The sequence below is a fragment of the Vombatus ursinus genome, unplaced genomic scaffold (genome assembly GCF_900497805.2).
Source record: "Vombatus ursinus unplaced genomic scaffold, bare-nosed wombat genome assembly UNPS02012811.1, whole genome shotgun sequence".
In the NCBI taxonomy this organism is placed as follows: Eukaryota; Metazoa; Chordata; class Mammalia; order Diprotodontia; family Vombatidae; genus Vombatus; species Vombatus ursinus.
Window position 1 is genome coordinate 1,232,362 of NW_020952589.1, and position 25,967 is coordinate 1,258,328.

At 45.3% G+C, this 25,967-nt stretch overlaps 1 protein-coding gene across 1 annotated transcript in view; it reads right to left on the minus strand.

Moving 5' to 3' along the window:
- The window catches only part of LOXL1 (lysyl oxidase like 1), a 47,880-nt gene extending 22,992 nt beyond the window's left edge, over nucleotides 1-24,888 (minus strand). Inside the window, exon 1 of the mRNA XM_027858261.1 lies at nucleotides 23,221-24,888. Within this exon, the coding sequence (XP_027714062.1) occupies nucleotides 23,221-24,493 (1,273 nt within the window). The 5' untranslated portion in view covers nucleotides 24,494-24,888. The remainder of the gene's footprint in view (nucleotides 1-23,220) is intronic.
- Nucleotides 24,889-25,967: the final 1,079 nt, after the last annotated feature.

Genomic DNA, 25,967 nt, shown 5'->3' on the forward strand with positions numbered 1-25,967 from the left:
CTGCAGCTCCCTATAGTGATGACATCATGGGTCCAATTGCCCCAAAGAAATTATTATTGATGTTCTTGTTGTTGTTGTTAATAGCAGTAGTAGTACTAGCGACAATAGCAGCAGCATTCTCCTTAACTCCTGTCACAATCATCTCACACATGTTGTCATAACAAAGGTCTCTGGGTTAAAGAGCATGGGCAGAGCCCATGCTGAAGATATACTTCAGAGTCCAGACCACAGAGATTTATGCTCAGGGGCAGTGCTTGCTGTATAGACAGCCTATGAATGCCGCAGCAATATGTCTCTCCCACCATTTACTAAAAACCTCATTTGTGTGATGCATGGGAACTGTCTGCAGGCTTTTTTCATGCTCTCTCCTCCCAGACCCTGAAAGGCAGGACCTAGAGCACCTGGAACACAGGTCACGGAACCTGGGAGCTGGAAGTTGCCTCGGAGAACCTCTAGCCAGACTCTGCTGCCCTATTCTACAAGTGACAATAATAAGGCCTACAAAGAGGAAGTGAATTGTCGAAAATCACAAAGTACATTTGCAGCAGAGCTGGGTCTGGCACACCGTGAATGTGTTTCTTTTTGCCTCCCTGTTTTTCCCACCACGTCCAGTACAGGACAGTATGTCCAGTGAGTTCTCCACAAACACTAACTGGAATAATTAATACTAATAAGAGCTAGCATTTATGTAGTGCTTTAAGGTAGTGTCCTACTACCTCCCTTGGGGAGTAGATTAAGGACTTGGCTGTCCTTAGCCCAGCAGTCAACCAAACAACAAGTATTGATTTATTAAGCACTTACTATGTGCCAGGCACTGGAAATACCAGGATAAAGAATGAAACGATCCCTGCTCACAATGAGATTACATTCCAGTCACTGGGACAACAAGTATACATACAGCACATACAGCACAAATATAAAGTTAATACAAATAGATGGGGGATAGCTGAAGACAAAGTCCTGTGCTCTGGCTGAGGTTTCCCCATCTAATGGGCAGCCTCAGTTTCCTGCTTGGAATAGAGGAGCTCTGGGAGCAGAGGTTTTAATGCTGCTCTCCCCAGCCCCCAACCCTGATCCCCCAGGGATAGGGCTCATTTTCCCCTGCCCTCCATCTCTAGGCAAAGGTGAGCCTGGCCCCTTCCCCAAAGTTCAAGCATGTGTGTGTGTGTGTGTGTGTGTGTGTGTGTGTGTGTGTGTGTGTGTGTGTGTCTAGTAAGAACAATGCTTCTCTTTTCTCTTGCACTGTTTTCCCTGGAGGAATTTCTACTTGTCAGCGGTATGGCTCTCATTTCCGGCAGCCTCACTTGGTCATCTGTAGTGATGTAATACTCAGGGGCCTGAAGGCCCAGAGAGGAGCCTACAGGGTGGAACTTTGTGTTGGAAGGGTGTGGTTTTTAATAAGGAAGAACTTTCCCAAGGCAGGCAGCACAGAACCATAGAAACGGAGCTAAAACTGTATTCATCAGAGGACCTAGGTTCAAACCTGGCTCAACCTTCTCTGAGCCTCAGTTTCCTCACCTGTGAAATGGGATAGTAGGACAGGATGATTCCTAAAGCCCCTCCCAGCTCTGGATCTCTGGTCCTATGATCCTGGCTTATGGCAAAAGTGTGAACAAGGCTGGGTTTGTGTCAGCATGCCTGCTTTCTCTCCACTTCCAGCAATTCTTTCCCAGTGAGGCTCCCAGGTCCCTCCTGCTGCTACTCTCTCAGGGAGGGACTGAGTGAGGACCCTTCCCCTGGAGGGGAGAAGGTGTATTCTTAGAGGATCCCAAATCAGGTAGCTCTGGTCCTAAAACAAGAAAGCCCTGAAGGGAGCGACTGGGGAGGGGAGAGATCTTTAGACGAGGGACTTTGTTGATAGGTGATAGATGGAGGAAACCAAGGCTGGCACCTATCAACCATTTGCTCATCCAGGTAAAGGGCTGTCATCCTTTGATCTAAAACTCAGTTCTGGGAAGGCAGCATGATGGAAGGGCAAGAGCCTTGGACTGGAAGAATGGAAACCCGGGTTCTAGTCTTAACTCTGCTACTAATTTGCTGAGCCGGTGGCACCCTCTTGGCCTCATTTTCCTTATATGTAAATTGAAGAAGCTGGCATAGGGTCTCTTCCATATCTGTCACTCTATCAGCTTTCTGGTGTGTTTCTCTCCCATTAGATTATAATGTCCTTGAGAGCAGGAATTACTTTTGTCTTCCATTGTATCCCCCAGCACTTAGCACAGTGTCTCGCACATTCGTTGTTGTTGTTCAGTTGTTTTAGTCCTGTGTCTGACTCTTCATGACCCCATTTTGGGGTTTTCTTGTCAAAGATAGGGGAGTGGTTTTCCATTTCTTCCACCAGCTCTTTTTGCAGTTGAGGAAACTGAGGCAAACAGGGTTAAGTGACTTGCCCAGGGTCACACAGCTAGTAAGTGTCTGGGGCCTGATTTGAGCTCAGGAAGAGGAATCTTCCTGAATCTAGGCCCAGTGCTCTATTCACTGCACCACCTGGTGTGTAATGAATGTTTCTTGACTTGACTTGACTTGACTTCATTACCAGGATCTTGTCTCTCCAAAAAGGCAAGGTTTTTTTTTTTTTCCAGAGAAGTGATATAAGAAAGCATTTTCAACAGGGATGCAAAGTTGAGAACTGAGGACAGAGGTTGTATAGGAATTCCAACTCTGACAGCTGGGAGGGAAAGAAACACAGCTGCTGATAGTCAGAACCCTGGAACACACCATTTGTTGCTTCTCAGCTGATTTCCAGAGTCCTGGGTGAAAAGGGCATCCTCTGGGAATAGGTGGTCAGGGCCTGGAGTCCCCTTGCAGGAATTAGATTATTTGCAATCAGTCACTACTGAGATGTTGCCTTAACTCTCTGAGGAGCTGAAGAGAGATCTACACTGAGCCCTAGAAGCTAACTCTCAGCTTTTGGCTCTCACTTGTTAGCACTGACTCATGTCTCTGACCTTGGAAGACCTCTGGCGTCCAATAAGAATAGTAAGGAAATTAAGCCAATAGCTGAGGGGCTCATGTGCACACACGCAAGCCCCATGTGCTTTTCTGTTCCCCAACCTGGGACTCACTGCAATCCTTCCTTTGGAAAGGGCAAATCCTAGTGATTTGAGAACAGGAGAGCAAAGGATAAGCCCACAGGGCTCTCCCTCTAAGGCAGAGAAGCATAGGATGTCAAAGCTAGGAGGAAATTCAGCAACATTACTATAGGATGTAGAGGAAGAAAGAAACCTCAAGTGTTGGATCCAACCCACTCGATTTACACATGTGGGAACCTTAGGCCCAAAGAGTACCTTGAGTGACTTGCCCAAGGTCAGTGGCTAGTAAATACCTGAGTTGGTATTAGAACCAATACCACACACAATCAAGCATTCTTTCTACTATAAGTGTTCTGTCCTATCGTTTTACAGATGAGGGAATTGAGGTACAGAGAGATTAAGCCTTGTCCAAGGTCACACATTGAACCAACAGTGGACCCAGGGAAGAACTGAGCTTTTTTCACTCTTTCTATCAATGGGCTTCCAACACTCAATTTCTGCCAATACTCTAAATTAACTCCGATATACTGAAAACACTGACACACTGAAAAAGTATGAAAAGAATCAGAGGCACTGGCTTTCCTGGGCACCAAGGACAAATATTAGGGAGGATTTATGGAAAGACAGACAAGAATTAGATAGGAGGAAAAGGTGGAGATGGGTTATGCCTAGCATTGATGAAAGGAGAATCTATACCCACGAGTGGCAGCATGGATGAGTGGAATGGGGAGGACCTGGGTTCAAATTCTGTCTCATAGACTTACTAGCTGTGCCACTCTGGGCAAGTCACTTAACTCTTCTGTGCCTCCATTTCCTTTTAAGGTCATCTCTGAATTTATAGTTTAGCTTTACATCTGTGATCATGAAATCACAGATTTGTTGAAGAAAAAGTACATTTTTCCCCTCTATCTTCCCAGCATTGTTTCAGGGTTTCCAGAAAAGTGTGCACCATTGCCCTCAGATTGTTATAAAAACTTCTGCCATGTTGATGGTAAGCTGTTGGAAGGTGGCATCTTTGTCTTCTTTGATCAACAGATTGAGTTTCAGTCTTTGCTCTTCTGCTCAATTCCTATATCTCTATATCTAATTATTAACCTGTAATTCTATTCATCTCTCTGGGTTTTATCTCTAGGAGAGGACCAATGGAAAAGTTATTTGATTCTTGCCTCCCCTACAGTACCTAGCACAGAGCTGGGTTACATAGAAAGGACTTAAAAACATACTTGATTTAAAGACCCTTGGCAGCCACTTAATACATCCCTATTCCTGTGTCTTCAGGCAGGGCAGTGATGAAATCACCCTCAAGACACAGCTACCTGTCCTCTTCTCTAGAGATAGAAACCATAATGTCTCTGGGTGTTGCTTCAGCAAATAGAAATTTCTTTCTCTCTATTGTCTGACCTAAATTGTTCCTGTTGCAACTAATTCCTTCTTGTCCCATATGTGGAAATCAGGACTAGATTCTAGGTCTCCTGACTTCCAGCTTCATGCATAAATAAACACACGCCATGCTCTTTTGGAGGTGGCTTTCAGAATATTACTGGGTTTGTTCTTGGACTCTTCTTTTAAGGACTTGGTTAATCCAGTCTCCTTAAGGCCCTTCCCCTTGGAAGGCTGAATCATTCATGAAAAGCAAAGTGGGACGATGAGCTATTCCAGTTGTTCAAACTGAGCCCAGGACTGAAGACTATGAAGAGGCAAAAGGCAATCCATCAATCATTCCAGAAATATTTACTTAAGGAGGTCCCTTCCAACTCTAAAAATTGTCGGACTTGAGAATCATTTTGGCTGCTTCTCGAAGACTCCAGAGTTCTTCCTTTCCACGTACTCTATGCTCCAGCCAAACCAGACGATTCATCATTCCCCATACATGCCCCACCCCCACTTTCCCACCTTTGTGGCTTTGCTTAAGCTGTTCCCAATGCCAAGCATGTCCTCTCTCTTTACTTGTGTCCAGTTCTCAGCCTGAATCATAGATTCTCTGAACTAGAAAGCACCTCTGAAACCATCAAGACCAACTCAGACCTAATTTAGAATCTCCCTTACAACAAGTGGTCATCCAGATATTTCTGAAAGACCACTGTGAGGGGGAACCTACTATCCCTTCAGGTAATGCATTCCATTTTGGGAGAGCCATCATTTTTAATATTGTTTTTTCTTACCCGGGGCTTTTGAAACAAGCATTTATTAAGCACTTACTATGTGTAAGGCACTCTGCTAAGTGCTGAGGATACAAATACAAGCAAAAAAGAAAGACAGCTGCTGCCCTCAGAGAGCTTACATTCTAGTAGGGGAAGACAACACATAAAAGGGGAGCTGAAGAGTGAGGAGGTGGGAGAAATTATGAGGTGTGGAAGAAGAGGGTTAGAGCATGGTGGCCAAATCCAGAGACACAGGGATGGATGGTCTGGGGCCCTTCCACAAAATGGCAGTTCTAGGACGAATCACCAATAGGAAGAGGAGTTATCAGGAACAGAGTGAGGAAGCTGCTTGGGCATGGTGGCTAAGTCTGGAGAATGAAGGCTGGATGGTCTGGGCCCTTCCCTATAATGGAGGGTCTATTTGCACTTGTTCCTAGTCCTGGCCTTTGGGGCCAGGAAGAAAAAGTCTAATGCCTCTTACACCTGTTAGTCCTTCAGACACTTGAAGACAACAACCACGTCCTCCATAACTTTTCTACAGGCTGACCAATGCTAGTTTCTTCCATTAATCCTTGTATTAATGCTCCCCAAGCCTCTTGAGGTCCTGGCTACCCTCCTCTGAACACTCCCCATATTATCAATGTCCTTCCTAAAATTTGGAGGCCAGAACTGAACATGACACTCTGGATGTCATCTGACCAAATAGTTTCAATTCAACTAACATTGATTTAGCGCACCAGGTGTCAGCCACTGGGTTCCATACTGGGGGCTGCAAAGAAAATGGTCCCTCCCATCAACAATTTTACATTCTTCTGGGCAAAATGAGGGCAGAGAACTGCTCAAACGCCTTGCATTTCTATTGTGTTTTGTACATCTTCACATTCGATCTGTGTAGCAATTCTGTGCAACCATTATTTCCCCATTGCTGTTATTCAGTCATTTCAATCATGTCCAACTCTTTGTGACTCCATCTATGGCTTTCTTGGGAAGTATACTGGAGTGGTTTGCCATTTCCTTCTCCAACTTATTTTATAGATGAGGAAACTGAGGCGAACAGAGTTAAGTGACTTGCCCAGGATCACACAGCTAGTCAGGAAGATGAGACGTCCTGACTCCAGGCCCAGTGCTCTACCCACTGCACTTCCTAGCTGTCCCTTATTTTCTCATACTGCAGATAATAAGACTGAGGCTCAGAGGAGTTAAATGATTTGCCCAAGGTAAGTAAGAGGAAGGACTAACACTCAAATCAAGGTCTTTTATTTCTAAGTCTGATGTTCTTTCTACTTTACCACAGCTGTTTTCTTAAATGTTATACAGACTTCTTGGAGTTTTTCTTGATCTTCCTGATCAATAATGTCTCCTTCCCATAGCCCTCTTTTGATTTTTTCTTAAGCAATCATGTTTTATTTTGTATTAGAGTTATCTCTCTATTTATCACAACACATACTGTTTTGTCCCTATTAGATTGTAAGCACCCATGAAGGCAGGCAATGTATTAGATTTATCCTTGTGTCCCTCAGGATTTGCACTAAGCCTATGGTAGGGGTTTAAAGCATACTCACTGCACTTCTTTTTTCAAACTGAATTTGTAAGCAAGAAGAGAAGGATGACTTCTCTGAGAACCATCTTGAATAAAGTTGAATCAGAAATGACCATCTCCCACCCTCCCACTCACAGGGCCTGGGATGGCAGCACCATCTAGTAATCATCGGATTAGACTGGCCTAGCATGTCACTGCTGCTCCATAAAAACACCTGGCAATGTTGTGAGCCGAAAAGACTGCAGGATGCTCAATTTCTCCTTCCTTGTTGATGCTGGGCCACAACAGGGGCAGGGTGGAATCTGCATCTGGCAAGGCTGCTGATGAAAGGAAGGAGTGTTTTGGCCAAATTCCATGACAGATGCAATTGTCTGGGTCCTAGCTGTTAATCAACTCAACAAATTAGATAAACATTTATTAAACCCTGTTACACAAGGCACTGGGCCAGGCATGGAGGATGTGAAGATGAAAAAAATCATATAGTCTCTGTCTTCAGAAAGCTTGCAATCTAGAAGATGTTTTAGATAAGCAAAATTGAAGAAAATGCAACAGAGGCCAAGAGGGGTCCAGACAAAACACTCCAAAAAAGTTTGGGGGGTGGGAGAGAAAGATATATAGAGAGAGACAGAGAGAGAGAAAGTGGGGGGGGAGAAAGAGAGAGAGAGAGAGGCAGAGAGAGAGAGAGGCAGAGAGAGAGAAACTCTAAGGTTATTAGGGAAGGCTTCATGGAGAAAGTGGAGTGAGTCATGAAGAAAGAGAATAATAATATCTAGTATTTCTACAGCATTTGACTGTGTGAAAGATGGATTAGGGAGTGGAGAAACTTTAGGCAAGGAGACCAATTAAGAGGCTATTATATGCCCAGGAGGCGGAGGTTGGAGATCTCTTGAGACTTGGGAGTTTTGGGCTGCATTAAACCCACTATCTGTATTAAATTCAGCATTAGTATGATGAGCACTTGGGAATGTGGAGAGTGGGGGTAGCAGGCAACAGGATGCCTAAGGGAGGATGAGACCCATGTCTGAAAACAAAGAAGGTGTAAGTTCTTGGGTTGATCAGAGTAGGGCTGGGTCTGTAAGCTCCCACACTTCCAGTCTGGGTAATATAGAGAGACTGACTTAAACAAACAAACAAACAAACAAAGGTCCCTATAACAGGCCAGAGTAAAGATGGAGAGGCCTTAAACTAGGGTGGTATAGGGGGGTTTAAAGAAGGTAGTAGATATAAGAAATGTTGCTAAGGGAGATCTGACCAGACATGGCAGCTCCTTGGATGTGAGGGGTGAGGGAGAAGGAATGGTCAAAGACGACTCCAAGGTTTCAAGCCTGGGTACTGGGAAAATGGCAGTCAGTAAATGCTTAGGAGGACTGAGGTCAGTGTGTGATCAGTAGATGCTTAGGTCACCAATAGTCACACAGAAAAGAAGAAAACGGAGACCTCTACACTTTAATGAAAGGTACAATGAGGCCTGTTCAATATAAGCTACCAGGATGGAGATCTCAGCTGGTTGGAGGCTAATGTAAATGAAGTTCCAGTCATGGTTGTGCTCTGTCCTTTGGACATAGGTCCCACCATTCCCTTCACTATTGACATCGTGATTCAGGCCAGTTATCCCTCAGATGACATTTGGGTGGCACAATAGAAAAAGTATGGGACTTGAAGTCAGAAAGGAAGGAGTTTGAATCCAACCTCAGAAGCTTACTGGCTGCGTTACCCTGTATAAATCATTTAGCCCCTCTTAAACTCCGTTTCTTCATCTGTAAAAATGGGGATAATAATAGCACCTATCACACAGAGTTGTTATGAGGATCAAAGGAGATAACATACATCAAGTGCTTTGTAAGCCTTAAAAGCACTATATAAAACGCTGGTTATCATTATTGGATGAGGGCTATTGGTCACAAATGGACAATGGCTCAGAGATAAGAGCAATCTGGAACCATTTCTGTGAAAACCACCTAGAGTCCTGAAAGTCACCCAACTCAATCAATAAGCATTTATTCAGTATGGTGTCCAGCACAGGACTGGTCTAGCCTAAGTGCTGAGGAGTCCAGGAAAAAAGGAGAGTTTACTTCCTGTTGAGACAATTGGGTAAAGCTTCCTGGAGAAGGAGGGACTTCTGGCAGTACATACAGGAAGGGCATACTGGATTCTGATAGATGGAGAGATATGGGAAAGGTATTGAAAGTTGGAAGGAGAATGGGGACCTTCACAGAACAAATCTCCTTAATAAAAGGATTTGTTCTGCAAAACTCAGACTCAGTCAAAAGGCCGCACCCAAGGACCTAGAAGGCCACATATGGCCTCGAGACTGCAGGTTTCCCAGCCTTGGAAGCAAAAGCACTGAGGTGGGTTTGCAAACCTTAATTATATAAATGCTATTTTTTCCTATGTGTGAATGGCCTCCCTTAGAGGTCACTATGAGCTCCTAAAGAGTGGGGAGTGGGGTCATAGTTTATTCATTTTTATATCCCTCATGGCAAAGTTTAATACTTAGTAGATGCTCCCTGAATACTTGATAATGGATTGACTACATTTTGTGTCTATACTGTCCCAAATAATAGCTCAAGCTTTATTCTCTTCTCTTTTCTTCTCCTTCTTCTTTTCTCTTCTTCTCCTCCTCCTCCTCCTTCTTTTCTTCCCCTCCTCCTTCTCTTACCCTTCCTCTTTCTCCTCTCCTCCTCCTCCTCCTCCTCCTGATTTTGAAGGGACAGAGTGGAGGGTGGAATTAGTCTGAAAGGACCTGCCTCTTAAATATGGATATGCTACATCTCCTTCTGTGATTCTAAAAAACAGTATTTGTGCCCAGATCATCTCATGTAACTTTAGTGGCAAACACCTGTCTGATGGTTTATGAATTTCCAATCTTTGTAGTATCAATCAGGAAGAAGAAAAAAAAATCAGTCCTAAGGAAGGATGTTTCCTATCTATTTATATGAACATGGATCTGGGTGAAAGGGACCTTTCTCACTACCTCCTTCATGCTCTATGTTGTTGTTCAGTCATTTTTGGGTTATGCCCAACTCTTTGTGACCCCATTTGGGGTTTTCCTGGCAGAGATCCTGGAATGGTTTGCCATTTCCTTCTCTAGCTCATTTGACAGATGAGGAAACTGAGGCAAACAGGATTAAGTGACTCGCCCAGGGTCACACATCTAGAAAATGTCTGAGGTCATATTTGAACTCAGGAAGATGTTTTCCTGATTCTAAGCTCAGTGCTCTAGCTAGTTTGCCACCTAGCTGCCTCTTCATGCACTTTACTATCTTGCAAAAATGGCCTTTTTGCTGTTTCTCAAACATGCCATTCTATCCCCATCTCTATACTCTGGCACAGGCTGTCCCCTATGCCTGGAGTATACTTCTTCTCCGCCTCTGCCTTGGAATTCCTAGCTTCCTTTGAAAAATCAGCTGAAGTGCCACTTTCTTTCTACATGGGACCTTCTATAATACTCCCTTATCTCCCCCCTCCCCCCAAAAAAGTTAGCTTATCTTTAATTTGTGAATTAGTCATTTGTGTTCTTTCTTCTGATAGAATATAAGCTCTCTAGGGGTAGAGATAACTTAATTTTCATCTTTGTATCCCCAGTGCTTATCACAGTGCCTGACAGATAGTGGGCAGCTAGGTAGCTCAGTGGATAGATTGCTGAGCTTGGAATCAGGAAGGCCCGAGTTCAAATCCAGCCTCAAACACTTACTAGCTGTTTGACTTTGGGCAAGTCACTTAACTTCTGTTTGTCTTAATCCACTGGAGAAAGAAATGGCAAGCCACTCCAGTATCTTTGCCAAGAAAACATTATGGACAGTATGGTCCATTGAGTCATGAAGGGTCAGATAGCACTGAATGATTCAACAACAACTTAATAAATTCTTATTGATTAGTTGATTTTGTGAAGATATTGTATCCTCTGGTAGAGTTGGCTCCCCTAGAGAAGGGACTATTTATTTCATTTTTTACTGTATATATCCCTAGTGGCTAGCAGAGTGCCCAGCACATGGTAGGCCCTTAATAAATGCTTGCTGATTGGCTGACCTGATTCATGGTCTGCTGGTGGAGACAGGCCAAGAAAAGAAGGAAAGACTGGGAGGGATGAGGGTGGAGGCAGGGTCCAATGGGGAGAAGGGAGGAACGTTAGCCAGCGGTCTTGGCCAGCTTCCCTGTCCTCTGCTGGGATGAGAAGTGGTTGGGTTTCTGGTTTCCTTCCTGCCTCCCTTTGTCCTTTCCCCTCCAAAGGCCTTTCCAGACAGCTGAGGGCACATTCAACCCTGGCAGGCTCCATAACTGGAAGCAGGTGTGCATAGCTGGCGCCCACCCTGTCGGGATGAGGCTTTGGAACCTTGATGTCTGTCCCTCCTTCCCTCCCTCCCTCTCTCTTTCCCTTGCCTGCCGCTGCCGGAGGATTTTCCTACTCATTCTTGGCTCAGGTAGAGCTATGAAGAGTGTCCACAAAGTGCTGGAGAACACAGAAATTTGGTCAGAAGGGAGAGTTTTAGGGGAAAAAAAGACAGCCAGAGACAAGAGCTCATGTCACCCAGGGCCATATGGTGAGTGATCACCAAGAGGAAGGAAGAATGGAGAGGAGGGCTGGGGGTAGGCGACCAAACTTCCCCAGATGTTCATTAGCCAGAGAAAACTAGGAACCTGGGAAGAGACCTAACCCAGCTCGAAGTGATCACCAGTAAGCAGCCTCCTCCTGGAAGCTATTCCAGCCCTCTTTGGTCTCTGGCACACGCTTTGTGGGACTGGGGGAGGAAGTGCTGAGCCAGCGAGTGGTCAGGCTGAAGAGGCAAATTCAAAAGCTGATTGAGGAAGGCCGAGGCTTCAAAGAGCCTGGCTCTCAGGGCTTGGGGGGGAGGAGGCGAGTGGGACGTCTGAACCTGTGTCAGACAGCCAAGGGCTCTCACTGTCTTCAGCTTTAACCTAAGAAATATCAGGAATCACATTCTTCTGGAAGAGCCCTGGACGTAGTAATGATCATGAATTTGGAGTTGGAAGGAGCCCCCGAGATTATCATATCTCATTTTACACATTAAGAAACTAAGGAATAACAACAACAATAATATTTACATATTATTATTACTTACTAACCCTTAATAACAGTCGTTAGCATGTATATGGTGCTTTAAGGTTTGCAAAGCTCTCAACATATATTACCTCATTTGGTCCTCATATTATCCTTATTTTACTGGTGAGGAAACTGAGGCTAATGGCTTGCCCAGAGTCACACACTAAGTAAGTGTCTGAGGTAGGTTTTGAACTCAGGTCTTCCTGACTACAAGAGCAATCTATCCACCATAATACCTTGCTGCACTTAACCAAATTAAGTGACTCGTCCAGAGTCCTATAGCTGTCTGGAGCAGGATTTGAATCCAGGACTTCCTTAGTTCAGGTTCTTCACTCTACCCGTTACGACATGCTGCTTATTTGAAAAAGATATCAGAAGACTTAGGCTCTGCCACTTCATAGCTGAATGGCCTTGGCGATCTATTCTCCTTTGGAAAGTCTCTGTTTTCTTCCTCTTTTAAAACAAGGGAGCTGAACTAGGTGAAAAGACTTCCTCCATCTTTTCTAGCTTTAACATTCTGTGACATAGAGGTTACTAGAGAAGGAATAATCTAGTACAAGGGTCACCATACTATGACAGTTGGGGGCTGTGAGCTAATAATGTTTTTAACATTTTAAAATGAAATTTTATTGTATTTAAAAATGTGAAAAAAAAAACATTCTTAACTTGGAGCATATAAATACAAGTAGCAGGCTGGAATGTAATTTGCTCACCTAGATTGTCTAGGATAACAGCAGCCATCTCTAATCATTTGATCTCCATTTTAAAGATGGAGACTTTGAGGCCCAGAGAGGTTGCTAAGTGATCTCGTACACTCCCATGGGGTCAATTATCATCTCATGTGTTCACCCAGTTATGGAGGGTTTCCAGATGTTTGACATCCTTCTCTGTCTCCCTCTCTGGGCTAGCACAGGGCTGGCCACATAGCTGACATCAGCAGAGACCTAGGGACTGAGTGGCCTTCTCAAGTTGTATTCCCAAGGGGTTAAATGGGAGGTGGCTGCACATGTGGTTAGAAGGGGATGGATATAAGAGAAGCTGTGGAGGGTGAATCTATAGCACTTGACAATTAACTGGATAAAGGGAAAGGGAGAGGTGGATGACTCTGAATCTTCAAACTGGGGTGAATAGAAAAATGGGGGTGTCCTTGAGAGAAATAGGGAATTCAGGAAAAGAAAATTCAGGTGGGTTTTTTCAGAGGTAGGGTGGGTAATGAGTTTTGTTTTGGACGTGTTGATTTTGAGATGCCTATGTGTTATCTGTGTAGACATATTCAGCTAGTTGGTGGTGGTATGGAGACCACACCATTTCAGTTCAGGAGACAGATGAGGGCTGGATATGGGATTTAAGGAGATACCTGCATAGGATGTATTGCCATCTTCAAGACATTTATTAGATAAATGACCATAGGCAAAGGGGAAGAGAAGAGGGCCCAGGACTGAGCTCTGGGTTACATTCACACAAAGAAGGCAGAGAAGTAATCCACCAACAAAGGGGACTGAGAAGAAATGGTCACATAGTTTAGGAAGAGAACCAGGAGAGTGTAGTGTCACAAAAATCAAGAAAGAGAGTGTTTCAGAGGAGGGAGTGGTCAATGGTGGCAAAAAGAGAGGTCAAGAAGGATGAGGACTGAGAAAAATGCCACCATATTGAAGAGTCAGGAGGCCACTAGTAACCTTAGAACAGTTTTAATTAAGAGGTGGAGATGAAAGGCAGATTGTAAAGAACTAATTCAAATAAGTAGAAGGTGGGATGTGGAGGCAGGAGTACTGACAGGTAAAGGGGGGACAGATAAAGGGTACAGCTTGAGGGGATGGCAGGGCCAAATGGAGGGTTTTTAAGAATGGAAATATCTGGGAATATCTGTAAGCAATAGGGAAGGAACTAGTGGATAGAAATCACAGACTATAAAGAGGGAAGGGGATAATCAAAAGGGTGTGCTGCTGGAAGAGATATGTGGGGTTGGAATCAAGAGCTCAGGTAGAGGGTCTCATATTGGCAAGGAGACTGATCACCCCTTCCCCTGACTGTGTCCATATATGTGTGTGCACATATATACATATGTGCTCTGAGATTAGAGCCAATGAGAAGAGAATGGGACCAGAGCTGAAGAGCTTTCAGCTGCAGAAGTGAAGAGAAAAGGGAGCTGCTGACAGATGGCTTCAATTTTCTCCATAAAGTAGAAAGTGAGGTCCTTTGCTAAGAGGGAGGGGGAGGGGTGGCACAGGGGGCTTGAGCATAAAAGAGGCCGTTTTGAACACATTTTTAAGGGGAGTTTGGTAGGAGAAGAGTAAAAAAGTGTCCAGAAAGACCCTGGTTTGGAAAAAAACACCCAATCTTGGACACATCAGCTGTGTGACCCTAGGCAAGTCACCTAAGTTCTCTGCTAAGACACAGACAGTCACGTGTTGGTGTGAGGAAGGTTTTCAACACTGACCAAAACGTGTTTGCATGAATCCAGTTCTCAATGCTTGGCATGGGAAGATACAAAGATACATACAACTTTGCCCTCAAGAATATTACAATATAACAAAGCAGCAGCAGCAGCAGCAGTAGTAGTAGTAGTAGTAGTAGTAGTAAGAGGAGGAGGATGAGGAGGAGGTAGTGGCAGAAAGGACAGACATACAAATAACTATGATCCGAGTAAAAGTGAGCTAAGTGGGGAGAAGACCAGTTGAAGTGCTCCAGTAAGTGAAAGGAAGGAGACCCTTTCTGTAGAGAGGATCATAAAAGACTTAATGAAAGAGGTGAGGGTAGAGTAGGCATTAATTTATCAAAGAAGTTGACTTCAAAAGCCAGAACTAGGGAAGGGAGACTATAATAGGAACAGGTCTGGGGGGGACAGAGGTAAATGCAGGACAAAACAGAATGGACAGTGTCGAATTTGGCCAGGAGAAATTCTCAGGGGTCACCTCCTCTGAGAACCTTCCCTGAGCCCTCTGACTATTCTCTGCCTTCTCAAATGAACTCCAAGTACTTATCTTTCCCCAAGGTGTAGCCCATTCTCCTGCCCCAACTGTAACCAAAACTCGTCAAGGGTAAGACTTGCTTCATTTTTGCGTTTTTCAGTGTCCAGCAAGGTCTCTTGCACATAGTAGATGTTTAATAAATGCTTGGTAAAGTTGAATTTATGGGAAAGGAAGTATTATGAGATAAGACTGGAAAGGTAGGTTGAAATCAGATTGTGGAGAGCCTTGAAGGGCAGAATCAGCATTGTCAGTTGATAAAGTACTTTCTTTACAATCACTAGACAATTAATTAATAAGAATAATAACCCTTAGAAATAGATAATGAATAACGATAATTCTTTATAGTAATATGGCACTTTTAACTTTTCAAAGTACTCTCCTGTTCATTATCTCCCTTGATCCAATGGCTCAGTGAGGTCAGTAGAATAGTGAATGTTATTTTGTCATTTAACATGGGGAAACTAAAGGCCACAAAGATTAAATGAAGTCAAAGATTAAATGAATTTGAAGTCTGTTACCTAGTGGCTGGCCAGGGTGCTGACCTTCCCAACCAAGTCCTTTTCATTCAGCCACACTGCCTCTTCATTCTTGTTCATCTCAATTACCCTTGCTTAAAAGGACTAATACTGACAACTGAGATTCACTTTGAAGTTTTTACAAATTGTTTCTCTTGTGAGGTAGGTAGAAAAACTATTATTATCATCTCCATTTTACAAAAGAGCAAACTGAGGCTCTGAGAGTTAACATTCAGTCAGTCAACAAACATTTATTAAACACTTACTATGTGTGAGACACTGTGCTAAGTGCTGAGAATACAGAAAAAGGCACAAGCGGGATCTTCACCCTTAAGGAGCCTCCATTCTAATTGAGGAGACATTATACAAACAACTAGGTGCATAAGATACATACAGGGTAAATGAGCAGCAATCTCAGAGGAAAGGTGCTAGCAGTGAGGGTGTGGTGAGGGGTGTGGGGGAGGGGTTAGAACAGTCTCTGAAATCTGGAAGCTGCTTTGAAATGAGGTGCCCCTCAGATTCCTTCTGGGTGGGGGAGTAGGGCATAGAACAAAGACCCTTGTTTCTTGAGTAAGAGGATGTGGGTTCAAATTCCACCTCTGATGCTTATTACCTGGGTGACCTTAGGCAAATTTCAACCTCCACAGGCCTCAGTTTCCTCATCTTTAAAATGAGGGGCTAGACTAGATGGTCCCCAAAGTCCTTTCCCGCTCTAGGTCTGTGATGCTAGGATGCTTGGAGAGGCAGCTCCACTCCTGGATGATGGGGAGCGGGTAGGTATTCTGGGATCTGCCCCCCCCCAGTCCCCTCAATTCAGTGTGAACCTTTGGTATGCAGAGAACAGTTCTGGAGCAACAGCTGAAGCCCCACACCACCCACGCCGAGCTGAGCAATCCCTCTGAGAGACGAAGACAAAAATGCTGGGCTGAGCAGTTGCTAGGTGACTCAAGCACATAAAGGGAAAATAAATCTAATCAGAGACATGTGGAGGTAGGAGGCACGGGGAAGTGGCCCCACCAGCGGGTGGGCTCAGGAATGGACAATCAGCCTGGTGCCTTGGTCCCTCCGGATCAAAGCTGTGGGGTCTGGAGAGGGGGCAGAACACAAGACACCCCCACGATGCTATGGTTGTGTGTGTGTGGGATGGGGGAGTTGGAGAGGAGGGAGGATATGCACAGCATGGTGGGGATTAGCTCTGTCCACCTTTGCCGAGGTTTGGGGCTTGAGAACTTCCAGGTGCAGTTTCCAGGATCGAGAGAAGTGGTGGGAGGGATATGGTTTTTAGAGCTCTAATATTCAAAGGGTGGATAGGCAAGGAGGCACAAGATTTTTGTTTGTTCCTTTTTTTTTTAAATAAAATACCTCAGTCTTTCAGTTCAAGAAAGGTGAGTTCTGACCCTGCCTTTGTTGGCAGTCTGTGTGACCTTGGGTACATTGCCTTCCCTTTGTGCTGCTGAGATTCTCTTATTAAATGGGAGTGGGTGTTGAGAAGGGGGCGAAAGGAAAGCAGTGGACTATAATGAGGAAGGGTGGGAAAGGGAGACAAAGTTCCTAAGATCTTCCTTTGTCCTGGCTTTGCCACCAACTCATTGTGACCTTGGCCAAATCACTTCAGGTCTGTCTCCTCCTCCATCAAACTGGCCTAATCTCTTAAGGATCCTCCCAGCTCTAAGGGGCTGTGGTTCTGTGAAATGCTGGGGAAGTTTGTGGTGCTCTGAGCCCATAGAGGTGGCTATATAAATCCTCTGCATTATCAAGATGGCAAGCCAAGGGTTCCTTCTTGCTGGTGGTAGAGAATGTCAGTAATGAAGCCTTCACCAAAGAGAGACAATAAAGCATTGTTCCATTCATCATGCTCCCAATGGAGGTCAGGTCAATCTACCAAAGCTACCAAATTTGCTGATCTGGAGAACCCAAAGGACAGTCCAGTGATTTCATAGGCTCTTTTTTTCAGCTCTACTTTTTCATTCATTCACTTCATACATTCACTCACTCATTCATACACTCATTCATTCACATATTCAGGTATTTACTGGGTACCGACTATATCTAAGAGGCTATGGAAGATACAAGAGAAAGAAAAGACACAATCCTTCCCCAAAGAGCAAGATCTCTAACATGTTACAGTATGAGATTAGGACCCAATAAATGGTGTGAACACACAGATAGGGAAGAAATTTAGACTTTACCCAGTAGGTAGCAAGAAGCCTGTGAAGATATGGGCTAAAACTCTGCTATAACTCTTCATTCTGGGGGAGGGTATGTGGGTGTATGTAGGAGTGGATTTCCTTTTGACTCAATCCAAAAGAAGAAATCCTCTCTTTAAGTTATGGTACCATCATGCTTGCTGTCATTGAACCTTGGAAAATCATAAGGCCCATGTTGGCTCTGCATTCTGGTCATAAGTCTTCCACCCCCCAAAGTAGTTGCCTTTTATCCACTGACAAGTTCTAGAGAACAAAAGGGCTTTACTGAGATTTATTTATGAGGGAAGAATTAATCCATATAATCTTTAAAATGTTCAAAGTATCTAGGGAAAGACCTAGAAGCCCACATGTGGCCTTGAGGCTGCAGGTTCCCCACCCCTGATCTAGAGTATATAAAAGTACTCTGAGCAGCAGACTCATTGGCTAGCTTTAATGTTGCTTATCTAATCTACTGTGTCTTTCTAAAAGGTATGGTGCCATCTTGGAGAAGGGAAAATCATTTCCCTCTCTGTTTCCAGAACTCTTGGCTGACCCTGCCTTTATTCTGCTTCTGGTCCTCAGTCTTTAGCAGATTGGTGTGTTTAATTATGCATCATGCCCTCAGCCAATCAGGGATGAAGGGCCACTGTCACTTGGTTGAGCCTTGGTACTCTGCCTGCATAATCCCATGAGATTCCTATTGTCTATTTGCTTGGATTACTGACCTTTCCCTCACTCCAAGGGGGTGGAGACCTAATATAATAATGTTTACACAGATGATTTTCCCATCACCATGGGAGGATTTTAAACTTGGGAGTGACAAATCAGAGCTGCATGTTACAAGACTATCTCTAAGTGATGAATTGGGTGGATGACTAGATGGGATTCTATGAGTTAGTGCTATAAACTAAGAGATACAGTGAATGGAGACCTGGTCCTGGAGTTAGGATGACCTAATTTCAAATGGAGCCTCATTCACTTAGTAGCTGTGTGACCTTGGCCAAGTCACTTAATCTTTGCCTGCCTCAGTTTCTTCATCTGTAAGATAAGGATAATAAAAGCACCTCCCTTACAGGGTTGTTGTAAGAACAAAATGACATAATATTTGTAAAGTTCTTAGCATGATGCTTGGCACATAGTAGGTGCTTAATAAATACTTATTGACCCTTTCTTCCTCCTTGCCCCCCTTTCCTTATATGTGCTATAGTCCAATCACTTTCCTTTTCCAGGCCTCAGTTTCTCCATCTGTGCAAGAAGAATGATAATAGCATATTTGGACTAATGTTGACAAAGTCTCACCGAAGATTATGCAGGGGAAAGCTCTTTAATTGGTTGCTGTTAAAATCCCTTTTGCTCTGTGAGTTACAGTGGTGGATTCTCATCAAAGTCAAACTATTCTGTAGTCAAATTTATTCTCTATCTAGCTGAATCTACCTCCTAGGTGACAAGTAGTCCAGAAGGGGAGGAAAGAAATCAGTAGCAATTTAGAGAGAGTGAGGGATGAGTCACAGCCACATAAAGACAAAGAGAAATGGGATGAAGAGAAGAGAGCGAAAGACAGAGAACCCAAAGGAAAAGAGAAAAGTTGGTACTGGATCCTATGAAAACAAACAGGTGCATATGACTCCATGTTGTGTAGGGTGTGGGGCAATACTCACGAATATTAATTTTGTGAACTGGTAATATATAGCCTGTGAACCCCGGATAATGGGCTGGAAAGAAATGAGGTTCTTAAAATCCACTTTTCTGTCCAGAACTACTTGCATAAAACTTGTGTGTGTGTGTCTGTCTGTGTGTGTGTGTGTGTGTGTTGGGGGGAAAGGGAGGTGGTGTCTGCTCTTCGGTATAAGCTCAAGACCTGGTATGCCGTCACCAAGGCTGGAATTTTCCATTATCACAGCATTTCTGGGAGTGGGGTTGGGGTGAGGAGAGAGCAGGTAGCATAGGGAGAACAATATAGGCTGCTCCCTCTCATATCTCCCTGTTCAGTTCCATTAAATAAACTGTCTGCTTCTATGGGGTCCTTTAGCCCATCACCCAGTGGAGATCCCTGACTGCCTGAGGGCAAAACTGTGCACATAGATAGAGGGAAAGCCCTGTGAAGAGGAGAGAATGGGAGAGTGGGGCAATGGAGGAATCTATGAAATTAAGAACTGTTCATTATGTCTCTCACACCCTACGATTTATGCAATACAACCTTGGGTTTTTTAGGTTTTGCATATTTTAGCTTGCATTTATGTAGCACTTTACATGGGTCCTCTGGCTTGATTCAACAACTTTATGATGTGACTTACATCCCCATTTAGGAACAAAAGTTGACGAGTACTCAAGGACCCACAGTTGTTAAGCAGTAGAATTACAAATTGAACACCCAGGGAGCTAGGTGGCAGAATTTATAGAGGTCTGGTCCTGGAGTCAGGATGAGCTGAGTTCAAATCCTGCCTCAGACACTTAGTAGCTGTGTGACCCTGGACAAGTTGCTTAATTAGCTTAGCTTCTATTTCCTTCTCTGTAAAATGGGGATAATAATAGCAACTGCCTCACAGGGTTGTTGAAGGACCAAATGAGATAAAATATTAAATGTTCTGCAAACTTTAAAGCATTGTATAAATGCCAGCTATTATTATTACTCTTATTTGATTATAGGGTAGACTTACTTTAGAAAAACCTGATAGATAGGTAAGATTTGCTTTAAGAAAAACCTATAGAGGCATACTAATACCTAATGGTGTGGAATTACAAATTCATCCAATTATTCTGGAAAGCACTTTGGAATTGTGCAAAAAATGTGGCTAAAATATCCATTCCTTTTGACACAGAACTTGCTACTAGGAATATATACCAAGGAGATCACCAAGAAAAAGAAAGGTCCCTTGTCCACCAAAATATTCATAGCAGTACCTTTGGTAGTAGCAAAAACCAACCAACCAAAAAACTTCTGGATACAAAGTAGATCTCCCTCAACTGAGACATGATTAAACAGGTTGTAGTACACGAATATAATGAAATATTACTGCATAGTAAGAAATGATAAATGTGGAAAAGTACTGAAGACTCATCTGAACTGATGCAAAATGAAGTAAGCAGAACCAGGAAAACAGCATGTACAATAACTGTAAGAACACAAGTTCTTTTCAGAACAAAGTGATTGAAACTGAATGCTGTGAAATTATCATGCTCAAACTTGGCCCCAAAGAAGATATATGAGGAATATTTTCTTTGCAAAGGTCAGGAACTGTGGGTATAGAATACTTCATTTAGTGTCAGCCTTTTTTATGTGTTGGCTAGTTTTGCTGAATTTTCCTCCTTTTTTTCCTTCTTTTTTAGAAAGGATGGTTCTGGAAAATGGAGAGGAGGCTTTGTTATATGGCTCTCTGGAAGGAGGGAGGGCTATAGTGGGAAATACAGGTGATGAAATACAAAAAAAAATAAAATTTCTATTAAAATAGGAAGAAATCCAAATATAGAAGACTCTTAATTGACCAAACAAAAAAAAATTAGTGGGAAGGGAAGGAGAATTAAGTACTTTACAAAAGTAATTCTTCACTTTATCAAAGGAGTCACCACATGGTTCCTCTGTTAAGTTTCTTCCGTGCATTTGAAAAGGTATACAATCTATGATTCACAGCCAACTTTCAAGATGCAGGATGCTTTGTGCTGGCAGCAGAGAGTTGGTGACCAATGATGATGACAGCGCCTCTAACCTACACAGTGAGCCATGAGGTGACTTCAGTTCCATGGAAGGGGGAACATGGGAGAAAGCTCTATTAGAATACAGCAAGAATTAGGGTGAATAGTTTGGTTAGTTAAAATTACATAGAAGCAGGGATTCATGGGATAAATCCCTCAGGGATCTGCCTACCAAAGGAGACCTTGAGGCTTATCAAGGTCTATTGTTACCTAGGAGACCTATCATCCTAGCTGTTTCCATGGCAACCATATTCAATTGGATTGGATAAGTGGGTAGAGAAGAGGTTTGTGCACATTGGTTAAAGGCACTGACCAATTACCTTAAAAGACGTGGGGCTGTCAGAGGGTTCTGGCTGAATAGAGATGGGCAGCTCCCACATTCCTAGGAGCAATGGCCACAGGTGCAATTGTCAAAGGATTGAAGGGAGAGATTGGAGCTGGAAAGTAGACTGATGAACATTAAGCCCTCAGGGACTTCTGTAACTGACAGGCTGCTCATCTTGTCCCCAGTCTTCCTAGGGTGCAAACAGAACTTTCATCTCCTCTTGGAATCTCCAGATCTCTTCAAGGCTCTACTTGGAAATCACTTCCTACATGAGTCCCCTTCTGACCTTACTTTTGTTAGTGCTTGCCAGTTCCAAAATCATTTTGTCTAGATTTTGTATTTTCTTATCTGTGTATGTGTTAAACACACCCAGCCCCCAATATATAATGTCAGCTCCTTGAGAGCAAGCGATATTTTGTTTTGTATTTGTACTCCCAGTGTCTAGCATAGCGCCTGGTACAAAGAGTCATCAGCACTAGAGGGGATTGTATCACTCCTTTTTTAAAATTTTTTATGTTTTTAGGCAACTGGGGTTAAGTGACTTGCCCAGGGTCACACAGTTAGTATGTGTCAAGTGTTTGGTCTGAGGCCAGATTTGAACTCAGGTCCTTCTGACTCCAGGGCCAGCACTATATCCACTGTACCACCTAGCTGCCCCTCTCACTCCTTCTTCTTACAGATGAGGAAACTGAGGTTCAGGGAAATATGATAGGAGCCTAATAAGTGCTTGCTGAATTAATGCAATAGTCCTGAAAGGCAAGGTCACATTTTTTGAAAAGCTTCCCCCATCTCTGTGTGTGTGTGTGTGGGGGGTTGTCAAGATGACCTTGCATCTTTCCTTGCCTTTACTACCAAGCTTGATTCTGGGGGGGGCAGGGTGAACCCTTATAATAGTTTCATAGCTTTAGAGGTAGAAGGGACCTCAGAGACCATCTGGTCCAACACCCTCATTTTGTAGATAAAGGACAATGATAAGTCCCAGGTCACACAAGCAGTAAGTGTCAGAGACAGAATTAGAAGCCAGGTCCTCTGATTCCAGAAGCAAAGCTCTTTCCATTTCCTTTCCCTCTCCCTTCCATGGGCTTGGATTTGAGTACAGAAGAGGTCAGGTAGAGGAGTAGGGACATGAGGACACCATGGATTAAAAATGACCAGGAGAGAGGGATTTTTTTGGGGGGGAGGGGAGTCCAAGGAGAATCAAGTAGAATAGAATGAGAACTAGTGATTAGTGATTGTTTGAGACTTTTCCTGATCCCCCCAGTATTCTTTCTATTTATATATATATATATATGTATATATATATATTTAAAGAATACTTGCATATCTATGCTTGTGTGTGTGTGTATTGCATATCTACCTATTGTTTCCCTGGGTGGAATGTAAGGTTCTTGGGGGCAGGAACTGTTTCAGGTTTGTCTATCTCCCCAGCTCCTAACAATGTCTGGCACACAGTAAGTGCTTAATAAATGCTTGTCGATTGGTTAGGGTTGGTAGATAATAACTTACATTTAGATAGCACTTTATATGGGCTATCCTAGTTTGATACTTATGAAGCAGGTAAGGCAAGTGATATCCCTGTTTTACAGATGAGGAAACTAAGGTATATTGACCTGCCCAAGTATCTCTGTCTACTAAATGGTAACAATCACGATTTGGACCCAGCTTTCCTGCCTTGGCAATGTCATACACAACACCATTAAACAGAACTCCCAGTCCATTCCTTTAAACCATGGTCCCTTCAGGAGGTGCTCAGTACTCACCTCGTCCATTCTGGTTGGGCCTATACACACTGCCCACGCTGACCCGGCCTTGCTGAGTGCCCTGTCTGTCCCCACCTAATGGGGGAGCTTCAGAGCTCCTGATGGGCACATAGGATTCTGGCCTAGGGGCACTCCCATAGGGTTCCAGGACCCGGAATGGAGGCTGAGGTTCCACCACTCTCGGTGGGTTGTAAGTTTCTGGGGGCACATTGGCATAAGGTGATTGCCAACCCAGACGGGGATCAGTCACATAGCCTGGTCCCAAGCCTGGGGAGGAGCCCCCGTTCACCTGCGAGGTGTCAGGAGCAGCTGCTACTTGTCCTGGCACCACTTGGCCTGGGACCGAGTTGTAAGTGTCCTGGTAAGTTTGATCAAAGTTCGTGGTCCCCTCATGATACAGACTGTGGGAATACCTCCTGTCCAGCCCGTCGGAAGGCTGGGGCTGGGGCTGGGGCTGAGGCTGGGGCTGGGGCTGGGGCATTGGCATGAAGGGCATCTCCTGGGCTGGATAGAAGCCCTGAGGCTGATACGGCGTCTGCTCCTCCCCGTACTCCTCATACCTCAGCCGGGGCTGGAAGGGGTAGATGACTCCAGCCGAGGCCACTGCAGCTGCCCCGGCTCCAGGCCCGCCTCCGGCGCTCCGGTAATATACGTAGCTCTCATCATAGGCCCTGGGTGCCTGGTCGTACGCCTCGTACTGACTGACAAAAGGGGGCTGGGGGTAGGGGAACTGCGCCGGGTAAGATGGCTGCCGGTAGGTGGTCTGGGCGAAGGCAGAGGCAGAGGCTGAGGCTGAGGCTGAGCCAGAAAAGACGGAGGAGGAGGCGGAGCTCGTATGTCGTTGCCGGGAGACGGAGGTGCGGGCTCTGGCCATCCCCGTGCTGTCCCCGACGGCCACTTCCCTCCAGTTTTCTGGCACCTGGCCGAAGCCGAAAGGGTGCCGGGCCTGCCCTCGGATGGTGTCCGAGCCAACCCTCACGGGCAGTGAGGGGGCCTGCCTGCGGATGGGGCGTCCGGGGCTCCTGCGGCTGTTCGTCTGCTGGACCCCGGCCAGAAGCACCTGGGAGCTGCCGTCGTGATCCACGGAGCCCGCGGGCAGGTACTCGGAGCCCGAGTTCAGGAGGCTGTACACCCGTCCGTTGTTCTCCCACCGGATCATCTGCCTCCAGGGGACGGCGTCGGAGCTCTGCTGGTGAGGCTGCTGCTGTCCGAGGGTCAGGAGAAAGACCCCGCAGCCCAGGAGCGCCCAGAGCTCCCAGGAGACGCGGGCCATGGTCTCTGCGCCGCCTCGTCTTCTGCCTCCCCGGGGACTGGACCAGCAGCGCGGGTCACAAACAGCAGAGACGCCCCTTCTCCCAAGGCCCCTTCCTCCCGACGTGTCTATCCCTCCCTTCCCTGAGACGTTGTGGGTAGCTCCTTTCCTCCTCGAGGTTCTAGCGCTGTCTATCCCAGGCCAGGCCCGAGCGGGAGGGTTCCCCGGACAGCAGCATGGTGAGGCCAGGCGAGGAGAGACGGGGAGCGGAGAGGCAGCGGTGCGCGGTTGGAGGCGAGGCTGGCCGAGCCCGGGGGCTCCGTCTGGGGCAAGGCAGGGCAGGGCACCGTGCGGAGCTGGGCTGGAGTTGGAGTCACTCCCTGCAGGTCTGGCCCCAAGGACAGGACCACCACCGGGAGGGGCTTTACATGGCTCCCGTGCGGGATGGGGTGGGGGGGGGGGAACTGGCCGGCTCCCTCCTCCCTCCTTCCCTCTCTCCCGCCCTCCCTCCCTCTCTCCTTGGGTCTGGGGCCAGCCGGGCTGGCTCTTTCCCACTCTGAATGAATAAGCAACAAGCTGTGAAAAGTTTGGAAGTTTCAGAGCAGCTTGCTCCTTTTCGAGGCTCCACCGCTGGGCCCTATTGCCCGTCGGGTTTCAGCTATGCGGCCAGCCCCCGAGGCGCCTGGCCCTTGCTCTCAGCTCTGCAAGCCAAGCTGGGGGGCCGCCTTCCTCTTTGATGAAGAAAGAAGGAAGCAGTCCCAGTGAAAACCGAGGACAAGGGAGGAAACCTGGAAATGAGAGGAAAGGAGCGAATCTCTTGTTCAGCTCGGTCCCAGCCAAGAGGATTCTCTAGGGCAACTGCCCCCCAAAGGCAGATGGGCTGCTTGGCCCCTTTGCTTGTTTTCCAGTCTGAGGGGCATCATTTTCACCCACTCCTCTCTCTTCAGAAGGGACCTTACCCTGTACCCTGTAGTTAAAAGAACCTTGCCTTTAAAAGGCAGAAGGCTAGGATCATTGACTGAGGCTTGGAAAGGACCTTCGGGGCGATGTAGTCCAAATTCTTCTTTGCACGCAGGAAGAAACTGAGCCCTAGAGAGGGGGGGTTACATGTTGAAGGTTGCACACAAGTAGCTAGTGACAGGGCTGAATGACTAAATGAATGAAAACACATTTAGTAAGCACTCACTATGTCCCAAGCACTGTGCTTAGTTAAGATTTGAACTCAGGTCTCCGGACTCCAATTCCAGGACAGTGTTTTTCAGTCCTTACTTGCACTTAAGAGCTGTGGGATCTTGAGTAATGTGGTTTGTTGGAAAGGTCACCAGATTTCAAGTAAGAGGACCTGGATTGGAAGTCCTGTCTTGCATCTTACTAGCTGTGTGGCCTTGGGAAAGTCATCTCCCTTTCTGCATTTCAGTTTCCTTCTTTGAAAATGAAGGGATTGGTCTGGATGAATGATCTCAGACTTTCTTACAATTCTGCATTCTACAATCCC